At 36.2% G+C, this 11,902-nt stretch overlaps 1 protein-coding gene across 1 annotated transcript; it reads left to right on the top strand.

The window, feature by feature from the left end:
• Nucleotides 1-6,577: 6,577 nt before the first annotated feature.
• LOC108706759 lies at nt 6,578-11,902 on the top strand. The gene is made up of 4 exons (XM_018243438.2): nt 6,578-6,686; nt 6,783-6,851; nt 8,826-9,014; nt 10,251-11,902. Exons 1-4 carry the CDS (start codon nt 6,684-6,686, stop codon nt 10,452-10,454), a joined length of 465 nt encoding a protein of 154 aa, XP_018098927.1. The 5' UTR covers nt 6,578-6,683; the 3' UTR covers nt 10,455-11,902.

The raw sequence follows: 11,902 nt of genomic DNA, 5'->3' as shown, positions 1-11,902 counted from the left end.
GCTTGAGGACTTTGACCACTCCCCCCCCAAAAAAAACATTTTCTACAGATGGCCATAATGGCAGCAGGTGGCACTCCTTCTAAATGCCAGTTAGGGTAAGATTTGTGGGCCATGTATATTTGCTGTCCTACATACAACTGAAAGCTTGTAGGTCAAATAGGGTGAAGTTTGGATGAAAACTTATTTGCTTTACTTATTTTCTGTACTAAATATTCTTGGAACTACAACTGATTTGCTGATATATTAATACACAGATCTTTTCATAAATCTGTAACGTGGTATGAGCTAAGGATGGCCCTGACCAAAGTTTGGGCCCCAAGAGTGGCTTCAATTTAAAACTGGCAACCACTGGGCTATGGCAATAACATGCAAGTAAAGATAGATATGTGAAATAAAGTTAGCTATGAGACCTCATCGCCCTGCCCTTATATACAACAGAATAATTTAGGAGTCTGATTACACTCAAATAGAAAAACATTATTTTTTTTTGGACATAAAGATTTAATGCACTTAAGTTTCGTTTTGAGGAACAGATAACGAATCACTGGTGTAACTATAAAGGAAGAAAACCCTGGAATGCAAGGGGGGCCGGGTCTGCCTCCTCTATACAGGAGGCCCACAAGAGGGGGTTGAGGTTGTGATGTATGTGGAAACGCTGATGACCCGAGATTCTGTGACCTGCAATTTTCTGTGGGTGGGTGTGGAACATGGAGATTCCAGGCCCACAGGTATTTCACTTTAATGATAGTTGAACTGTATTTATTTTTACATACAGAGCCCTATACATAGCAGGACTAATTTATGAACACAAGCACAACTGCAAGGTGATACCATAGCCAGAGTCGGACTGGGCAGGTGGGACACAGGAAAAAAACCGGTGGTCCCCAGCCCTTATGGACCTCCTTCAAGTCCGCTACCCTGCCTGCAGCACCCTGTCAAAGATTTTAAATAGGTGGGACACAAGAAAAAACCCAGTGGGCCCCAGCCCTTATAAGCCTCCTTCAAGTCCACTACCCTGCCTGCAGCACACTGTCAAAGATTTTAAATAAAGTTATGTGATGTGTCACAGCACCCACTCACTTGCTTGCGAGGGTGGGGTGTACGTTGTGAGGGGGGGCCTGAAGATCATGAGGGTGCCCTTACAGTCAGAGTCTCAGTGGCCCACTGCTGCCCCTGTCTCACGCTGAACATAGCACCAAGTTGAAGGTGATTTGGCCCTATTCATAAAGTACCTTTCCCCAATACAAGCTCTTTTGAATATTGTGATAAGTGCCAATGCACCAGTTCAGCATGTTCAGATGAATTACACTGAGTATTAGGCCTGGATTCAAGGGAACCATGAAATTAACACCAGCAATAAATGCCATTAATTCCATGGCTATCTTAAGCTTGTGCACAAAGGGAGTTATAACAGTAATACCCTTGAGCATCGGAACCACAACCTTTTGGGGATATGATTCTGTTGTTTCATGTACATCAAAAAGCCAAACAATGAGTATGTATGGAATGGTAGTGGCCTAACCCTACTACAGTTACATATCATGAAAGGGCCATTTTGAACTGCTGTTGTATTCTCAGGGGGAATTGGGGAGATCAAAACAGCCATGGTGAACAACAGTCACATCACTGAGGAAGGGCCATTTGGGTTCCAAAACGTTTGATCGGGGGTGCAGTGTCTGAATTACCCCGTTTGAAGCACAACAAGGTACTAGTGTTCCATTTTGTTTAAAAGAACAACAGTTTCTTCCCATTCATGTGAATATGAATTTTATTATAAATTCTGCTGTGGGTAAGTGGAGAATAGGACAGGAATGCCTACAGTTAGTTGTAGTAATGGTATGGGATCCTTTATCTGGAAACCTGTTATCCAGAAAGCTCTGAATTACAGAATGATTGTCTCCCATACACTCCATTTTATCCAAATAATTAAAATTTTAAAAAATTATTTCCTTTTTCTCTGTATTAATAAAACAGTGTCTTGTACTTGATCCCAACTATGATATCATTTATCCTTATTGGAAGATAGCACCATCCTAATGGGTCCATTTCATGTTTACATGCTTTCCTAGTAAACTTAAGGTATGAAGATCCAAATTACAGAAAGATCCATTATCCGGAAAGCCCCAGGTCCTGAGCTTTCTGTAGAACAGGTCCCATACCTGTACTTCTAAATAGTCTCTATATACAGTACCAATAGCAGGATCTTCCATAGACATTTCCTATACAAATAAAAGAGAAGTGTCTGTAACTGGATATGAGCCATTTAATGACTCCCAAGAGTATTGTTGTGATTAAAAAAACCCTTAAACCTTTTCAGAAAACTACTAAGTTGTTCTTAAATTATAGCTGCTTTTAGCTCAGGAATTTGCATCTGCAAATTTTGCAGAGTTTATTTTTAAACAGCTAACATCTAATTAAATTGTTGGCTTCCCCCCATAAATGTTCCCATAAACGACATCCCTTATATGTACATCTATATCCTGTCACAGTGTATTGATACATCCTGTAAACAACTTTTTCCTCAAAAGTTCTTATTAAGGGTCCCTCTGCTTGGAAAAATAGATGGACGTTTGCCAGAACTGGTTTATGCAAAAGCAATAATTATCCATGTGTTCATTTTAGTAAGTGACTGAGATTCCAATATTGTGGTGGCAGCTGTATTTTTATACAAATTAACACAGGAAACACAGTCAGCGTTCACACTGAGGATTTGCGAAAGTCATTTTCCGGAAGTCTGTTAACCTTTTCAGGCTTGCAAAATCCTGTTCATCCTGTCAAACACACTACTAACCCTCTTTGGAAGGGTTCATAATAAACAACACAGACCATGTGCCACTGGGAGAGTGAGGAGAACCAAGAATCTGGTCTAATGATGAACAACTCAAATAGTGTACTACTCTAAACACCTTAATAAACTAACACCTTTGGCATTGTTGTGCTGTTGGCATCTGCTGCCTAATGACACCCCAGATTATACAGTAGTAAGTGAGCCTTTATAAGTATAAAACAAAGTAAAAGCAGCCCTTCCATCTTAAGTAAAACAAGAAGTAAAGTTATTATATTTATGTTATGTTCTTAAAATAACATAGCTTGGGTCACTTAAAGTTGGAATGCTGTTTTCAAACTCATTATACATTTGTTTATGTATACAGTAGAACCTCAATTTTACATCTCCTGATTTTAAGTTTTCCCTCATTTTACATTGTTGTTTTGTGGTCTCACCTATATATTATGCATTTCCCTGGTTTTACATTTTCCTGGATTTGACACCATTTCTTTCTGGCCCCCTGAAAAACGTAAGAGGGTTCTACTGTATGATGAATATATAGTGAATAAAGTACCCCCTCTTGTAAAATATAAGGATATTATAAGTTACCGAGGAGTTTCATGACCATATAAAAACACGAGGCCGAAGGCCGAGTGTTTTTATACAGGTCATGGAACCAGGTGACTTTTCGCTCTGGCGAGCGGTTGTTACAAATTCACTAAAGTGCGAATTTTACTGAACGTTATCGTTACGTTAATGTTCGGCTGCTGAGACACAACTTTGCATTTTAGTGAATTAGCGTAAAGGTAGCGCACTTGCGCCTGGTGAAGTGGCGCAAAGTGTGGCGAAGTGGTCGCTGGCAAAAATTTGCCCTTTAGTACATTTGCCCCATAGAATGCTCATGGAGTAGAACTCATATTGTGCGCTAGTAGCGCAGCTGAAGACTAAAGAGGAGGGCTGGTTCTGGATAAGACTAGGCATTTGTCTTAGAGCTCCACAAGGGTCAACTTGACCCTTTCTCCACCTGCATTATAAATGTACATCAACTCATCAGGTTACATGAGGTCAGTAGAGATAATTTTTTCTGCCCCAATTCTAATTATGAGGCTGCACATAACCCAAAATTTCAGTAATTCCCATTGTGAACTCCTACTTTTTCACTGCTGAGTCTTTGTCATGGATTGTTTTGCTAGAAAAATGTAATTCTATTTCAATAAAAAAATTAACTTTACCTTGAAACTTTATCAACTTTGATGTAGTCTTAGATTTTAAAATGCTATGTTTGAATCCATTCTGCTTTATGTTTATTCCATTCAGAAAGCAGCTAAAACTTTGACTAGACATTTTCCATTAATCCTAGGAATGAATAATACCTTTCCAGGGTGTGACTGCCGCAGGCGGCTGTACCCAGTTAATAAAAAATCTATCATGAGTCGCATTAAATTCCACGATGATGATGTATCTAAATATAGGTGGCACAAGTGAATTAGTAACTTTGTAACTGGAAAAGATTTATGGTTTTTGTCTTTATTTTAAAACCAATGAAACTAATGTTGCATTTAATAAAATAACAATAGTCTAACTATGAAGATATACATACAATACAATGAACTATTATGGGTACCTCCATGGGAGCTTAGTTACGTGAAATCTTTATATCAAATTTATATAAAAGTGGCATATTATAGAATCTTAGCAAACTGGAATATATATTTAAGTAAATATTGCCCTTTTACATCTCTTACCTTGAACCATCATTTTGTGACGGTCTCTGTGCTAACCAGAAATTCTGCAGCTCTAACTGTAAAAGGAAGAAATGTGAAAGCAAAAGGCAGAACTCTGTCTGTTAATTAACTCATGTGACCTAATATGTATGGTTAGTTTGGTTTGGTTTGTGTGCACCGTGAATCCTAGGCTCCCAGAGGGCGGCCCTTATTCTTTAAAATGGCATTTTTTTATTCAGGATACCCAATGGCACACTACTAAAAATACTATTATGAAAATGGTTTCTTTACATGAAGTAGCGTTTTACATGTAAGCTGTTTTATGCAGACCTACATTGTTTGGGGGTAGAGTATTCCTTTAAATACAGGCCTACCTTACACCTGTCTCGAATGTTCTTTTCATTTTGTGCTTGATTTTCAATCTGGTGCATGGTAAATTGCAAAAATTACACTGTATCAGAGTTAGGTGTAAGTGCTTTGTATATGGGGCTCTAAATGCTGCATTTGTTTTTGCACTTCACACTCCTGTACTTGCACTTACACCTATACCCTGAGATAAAAGATATAGGGCTTTGCAGGGCCAAAACCTTTATATGAACCATATCACCATGTCCATCGTTTGCCCTCTGCTGCTCTGTTCCTCCCCACTACCACTACACAATATAAGTTCATGATTTCCCTCCACTACTTGCCCTACCCAATGTTGCGCCCTAGGCACATGCCTCTTCTGCCTATCTCTTGTTTTTGTCCTGCCATTTCATTTCAAGTTGTGAAGAAGAGCTGGAATTGGGCTGGAATGTAAAAGGGATTTAAATATGCCAACTGACTGCTATAGAAATGTTAGAACTCAAGTGAGGGATTATATTAACTGGTGAGAAGGCTCTTTCAGCAATTCTGTAAATATCTATGTAGGAATCAGAGTCAAACTAAAAAAGAATCTATTTCCAAATGGTAAAAGAATGAACAATAACAGGGGCATAACTACAGAGAAAGCAGACCCTGTGGCTACAGGGGCCCAGGTGGTATAGGGGGCCTCATGAAGCCCAAATAATGAGCAACTTCAACATCTATTTGTAAAACAGGACAACCTCTGGATATGTTGGGGACCCTACAATTAATTTGATGGGGCCTAGTAACATATAGTTATGCCACTGAATACAGAGTAGCATTTAATTAAATGTTTTTTTTTCTTGATTCCAAAGTGTGCTGCTATAACAAACTTGCTATATACAGTTATGTACTTTAGGTTACCTTTGATTGTTATACATAGATTGCAAATGTGCATATGCGCATCAAATCATTGTAAGTGGTGCCATCAGCATAGTGACACATTTATCCTGTCTTTCTATAAAAAAGCTACAGTGGTTTATAAAGATACCCTTTGACTAATATACAGTATATATGATTAGATTTGTAGAGAAAGCTTGTTTTTTAATATTTTTGCTGCTAAACCTCAATTTTTGTCTAATGGAAATATTCACAGGTGAATATTCAGTGAATTTGCTTTTTTCATCTATGTTTTAGGAAAATGTTATAGTATATAGTGTACTGTATATTTAAAGCAGAACTGGTTGCATGTAGCTTGTCACAGAAATGTGACATTAGAACTAGGTATATATTAATATTTTGTAGAATCATTTGTTCTTGAACATTCAATTTTGTTATGAGTAAAGTTAACATATTGAATGATTCACTTATGATAATATGCTTCCGTTGTTGTGAGCCAAATTTGTAAATGTTACCATTAACCTGGATAATTCTTCCAAATCCATGGGTGCTGCATAAACATTGAGCAACTGACTTCACAATAATGTAATCTTGACAGACAGGACAATAAAATTGCTGTTAAACCTTTCTGCATATTTCTAAAGAGAACACGTATAAATTAACAGGGTAATTGTGCAGAAAATCATCAGTAATTCTGTAATGCTAGTCTAGAGCTTTCCTTCTGTTGACAGACATACCACAAAACCAAAGGGAAGTGTGGGGGAATGTGGTCAGGTCAGGTGGCCACTAAAACCTCATGATGCCACCCCCTGGTCTCATGCTGATTGGGCGGGGATTTCTGAAGATACAGTTTAAATTCTGCAAGACCTGAGCCATTGCAGAACACGGAAAGCTTCCAGTGAACAGCAATCTGCTCTGGAAATCTGGGAACAAGCCTACATTGATTTTTTAACTCCGCATTAACCATGGTAAGACCATTTCACTGTGAGAATTTTTTTATTCATCTATTTGAAATTAAATATTTATGAATGTGATACTTAATATACTTGTTCATTTCATTTCAGGTATTTACTCAAAAAATGAAAACAGTTTTGCTCTTCGTTTGCCTTTTTGGCCTTGCCTTTGGATACTCAGTAAGTCTCTCTTATATACTGTATCAGAGTCACACAATACATATCATAGAGAGAATACAAGCATCAGAGAGTGTAAGAGTCATCCAAATCTATAAATAATATGTACAAAATTTATATTGCTAAAAATGCTATAGTTATTTATGTGACTAATTAATAATTTCCATTTAGAACATTCTAGGAAAGAGTACAATATTCCTGTATATTTAGGATTGGTTTTTGGATGGTGCACCCAATAATTTAAATTACAAAGATTATTTATAACAATTTTTTGACAATTTGAAAAAAAAACATTTGTATAAATGTTCAAAGCTTGCTGCATACAAAGTTATTTGCAACATCAAATAATTTGCTTTTGTTATTTATGTATGCACAGCATTTTAAAAATGTGATACAAAATATGATGTAAAGATAATGGATACTTGCTAAATACCAGGGTCTAGTCCCCTCAGTCCACATTAAAAAGAGACTTCTACATAAAAGGCAAATGCATTTGTTTACATTTGGTAGCAATGGTTTTACATATAGAATACTTTAGTCAGTTATAAACTTCTTACATCATTTATGATTTTTAGTAGGTGAAGTATTAGCATTTGGTAAGATGTTGCCTTGGAGAATTGCATTATATATGGGACATGGGATTCTGAAATAATTTCAAAGATATTCAGGCTGCTCTCCAGCTGTAGATATACCACACTACATCTAAACTCCCATATAAATCATTATCTATCAAATGATGCTGAAAGATGAGGTTTATGAGTTCAGCTGCAGTTAGAGAGCTGAAAAACTATAGTTTATATATCCATAAAAAATGACACAGGGAACAATATACATTAATTGTAGGAAAAGGAGTGATGAATTCAGTCGGACGCAGTGGGTTGCTGCAAAAACTGTGTTTTTTATTTTAACACAATAAAAAACACAGTTTTTGCAGCAACCCACTGCGTCCGACTGAATTCATCACTCCTTTTCCTATAAGTTATTGTCTTCATTGGACGGAAGCACAGTGAATGATCAGTCTAAATTGAATCCGATCGATTTGCCTTGAATACATTAATTGTAGTTGACTGCTAGAATTGTAGTTCCAAAATACCTGGCACAGACTGAGAATCCTTTGATATACCCTTATTGGTTATAGTTGGTATACTGTACATTGTGTTTTATTATATATATACCTCATAGCTATATGACACTATTGTTATATAGTGAATAAAGTACCCCCTCTTGTAAAATATAAGGATAGTATAAGTTACCGAGGAGTTTCATGACCATATAAAAACACAAGGCCGAAGGCCAAGTGTTTTTATACAGGTCATGGAACTCAGAGGTAACTTCTAATATCCTCATATTTTGCAACACGGGGTACTTTATTTATTATCATACACACGTCATGTGACAGAAATTACATCAGAACCGTTTATAACTGATGACATCAGAACTCACTGTTTATAAGGATATAATACACAAAAGGAATATTTTGTAAATTATAACCTTATAAACGGTGAGTTCTGATGTTATCAGTTATAAACGGTGAGTTCTGATGTAATTTCTGTCACATGACTAACAGAAACTTGTGTATTATAATAAATAAAGTACCCCCAGTTGCAAAATATGAGGATATTAGAAGTTACCTCGGAGTTCCATGACCTGTATAAAAACACTCGGCCTTCTGCTTACAATATCCTTTTATTTTACAAGAGGGGGTACTTTATTCACTATATAATTTACAATTAAAATGCAATTAAAAATAGCCCCTTGTAACCTACTAAAGCTAAGAAATATTTACATTTAAACAAAAACGCTAACAGAACTAACTACAATAGCAAAAACTAGTCTCCCAGTGATCTGCTCATTTAGTCTGCTAAAACACAGATTTAAAGAGTGGAGGATAAACTGCAAACAACTGTACAGTATATGCCTAGCTAACTGTCCATATAAATGTATATACATATTTATGCTGTACATTTGTAATTTTAGAATTCATCAAGTGAAAGCAGCGAAAGCAGTAAATCTGATTCTTCTGATTCATCTTCTGAAGAGAGTCAAACTGTAGAACCTGGTGTGACAGAGACTGCTGAACAACTTTCCTATCCCAGAGGAGACAATTATAGATCGAGACGGGACCTTCTCTTGAATCTGCTCAAGCGTGATTTGAAAGGAAAAAAGGTAAAATGTAAACCTTGTCAGGCAGTCAAGTTAAATACAGGAGTTTCTTTTTTTATTTCAGCTTCATAAAGATTAATACAGTACTAATATTTGTCTGTCATTTCTGGGAGATGCTGTGTTGAAGCACTATTCTCATTATACTCTAGCACTGCAGAAGAAAGTTGTCCAGCTACCAAAACTGGGGGGAAAATGGCTGCATGGATTTGCATAAAGCATCTCAAAGAAATACCAGATCCTTTGTTTTAATCAGATTAAATAGTTTTGCAGTCAATCTAGGGGGTTCACTTTTGGTGCATTCTTTTTTCACACTTTGATACAGAAATATGCTAAAAAGTATTCTAGCATAATACACACTGCTGTATTATGCTAAAAGGCATACTTATCAACAGAGCTCATGCACAATTTACATAGAGCCACACAAACTCATTTGTATGCAGTTGGGGAGCATATTCCATTTATTATTCAACCAAAGTATTGATACTCCCCAACTGTATATAAATTAGTTTGTGCGGGTTCGTATAAATTGTGCAATAGTACTAGGACCTGGCCAAGCCAACGGAAAGCCTGCACCGCCAGTGCAGTATATGTGAATGAACATGCGAGCGGTGGATCAACTGCATGAAACAGAGCTCATCAAAGTCCATCAGAGATATTTAATTACTCTTTATTTATTCGTATGGGAATTGAAACGGCTTACTTTCTCTCACTTTCACCTTGATAGATATGTTCCTAAAAATCCCATACGAGTGAATAGAGAGCTTTGGATTTTCACTCTGGTGGGCTGTGGTTTTACTCTTTCATAAACATGTTCAAAAGAATAAATTATTGAGGTTACGAATGTTTAAAAGCTATATAAAACTTAAAATTCAAATTATGGGTAAGCAATTTTATAATGTGTGCCGACTCTCCTGTTTTCAAAATAGATCAAATCTTTGCGGCTTGGTTACTGCAGAGATTCCAGTTTTTGCTTTATCTGTCTATGTTTTGTTTTTTTAATTATAAATTTAATGTAGTGCCTCAACAATAGAAATACATTAAAAATGAGGCAGTTACAAAGTATTATTTTCTTTTAAAACCTTTGGACCAAACACAGAAGAAAGTTAGTCATGTCTTTCAAACTGAAAACTTATGGTTTATGCATATAAGTTAATATCCAAGTTCCTTCCCTTTGTCTCAGAAATATATGTTTGCTTTCTATGGTTTAACCTTCATTCATTTGCTTTGCCAACTACACAGAGAGGATCAAGCAGCGCATCTGATGAGGACAGCACAACACATTCAGCGGATTACAGTGCCGTTACAAAGAGTACCAACACCCATTCCTCAGAAAGTTCTGAAGAACACACAAATCCCACTCTGCAGAAAGTTGCTTTTACACCTGAACCTAACACATCTGAGGAAAGCTCTGAAGAGAGAACAACCGAGTTTCCTATTGTTTAGCCTGAAACATTGCCATCTCTTAGCACTTTTATGGTTCTGTTAACTTGTTCAGTCTTCTGCTCTTATATGTGTATGAATGTATAGGTGTTCTGTATTAACCATGTTTTCACTTTAATTGAGACAGTACTCTAGCTGCAGGTCTGCAGATACAAAACACATATCACATAGGAGCATGTCAATGTCTAACCCTTTTGTGCTGCTATTCAACCTGCAATTTATGAAGATTCACAATTTTCTGAACTATATTGCAAACCCTCAAGGCTGTAGAACAACTCTGATATTAATAGTATCTACCTTTTCTTTTATTTAATGGTCCATGTTAAATTATTAGGCCAGTACATATAACGGTACAGAAGGTTTTACTGCATCATATTTAAAGCAATGATTCAAGTTACAAATATATTACACACAGTGCACCTTGAGACTAGACACAATCTTGCAAATAATGTGTGCCTTGTGGATATTCAGGAATTTCAAGTCAATATGTTATGAAACAGCATAAATGAAAACATAAAAATAGACTGCTCTTTTTATATTGTCTCATTGCTACGTTATATTGAGAAGTTGAGACCAGTACTGTATAACTATATCTAAATAGTATGAAGTGGAATTAATATGCGTACCCTTGTTTGCATGCAGCAGTGTGGTCTTCAAAGGCTTTTATCTTTAAAATAGGGATCCACAATGTCCTTAATTGCAGACATAAGACATGATTTTAATTATTTGCATTGGGTTCTGTATGTGACTTGGCCAGAACTGAATTATATACAAAAAGTGTTTGGATTCTGTTGAACAGAAGGTTGGATTTTGTGAATTCCTATTTTAAAGGTCCATGCTTTAAAAACATCACAGGTATCTGCTGTCTGATCAAAGGTGTCTCCAGAAATCAACCAACCCTATGTTCTGAAAAAAAAAGTAGAAAAGAATTGGCACTGCATCATTACATACCAAGTTGTGGTACTTTTGTGGCTATTGTAAAATGCAAAAACATTCTCTGATGGTGTTCATGTTTTTTTGGTCTAGAACTATAACTCCCACCATCCACTTTTAAGTTTTATAGGTCTACAGGAGCTTGAGATTATACTGCCTCCTCTTTTGCCTTTAAATATTTTACCATTCTCCAGAAGATCTGTCCTTCAAGATATAAGGGTTTATGTGTGAAGAAATTAAAAATAAATAATTTAACTCCTGCTGCTATAATACAGTTATCAGTACACTGAAAGTCTTCTACTTTTATAACACGTACCACAAATGTTGATGTGGACATGTGGAGACAAGCAAGTGTTTTTCTTCTGCATGCATTAATATTTGATTGCAACTTGTAAGTAACTGTATACATGAACAAATCTAAACGTATTTCATTATTATCTTTTATGACATTTCCCAGATACGATTCTTTCTGGAACACTGTTTTCCCTTTGATGTCTAATAAAAACTAACTATATCAA

The sequence above is a fragment of the Xenopus laevis genome, chromosome 1S (assembly GCF_017654675.1).
Source record: "Xenopus laevis strain J_2021 chromosome 1S, Xenopus_laevis_v10.1, whole genome shotgun sequence".
Classification (NCBI taxonomy): Eukaryota; Metazoa; Chordata; class Amphibia; order Anura; family Pipidae; genus Xenopus; species Xenopus laevis.
The sequence above is the reverse complement of the archived record's forward strand: the minus strand, read 5'-3'. Positions and strand labels throughout refer to the sequence as shown.

What these genes read in the sequence shown, in the direction of transcription:
- LOC108706759 (XM_018243438.2), top strand. An exon ending in GCCTTGCCTTTGGATACTCA is followed by an intron (nt 6,852 to 8,825) that starts GTAAGTCTCTCT and finishes TTGTAATTTTAG; the next exon opens with AATTCATCAAGTGAAAGCAG. An exon ending in GTGATTTGAAAGGAAAAAAG is followed by an intron (nt 9,015 to 10,250) that starts GTAAAATGTAAA and finishes CCAACTACACAG; the next exon opens with AGAGGATCAAGCAGCGCATC.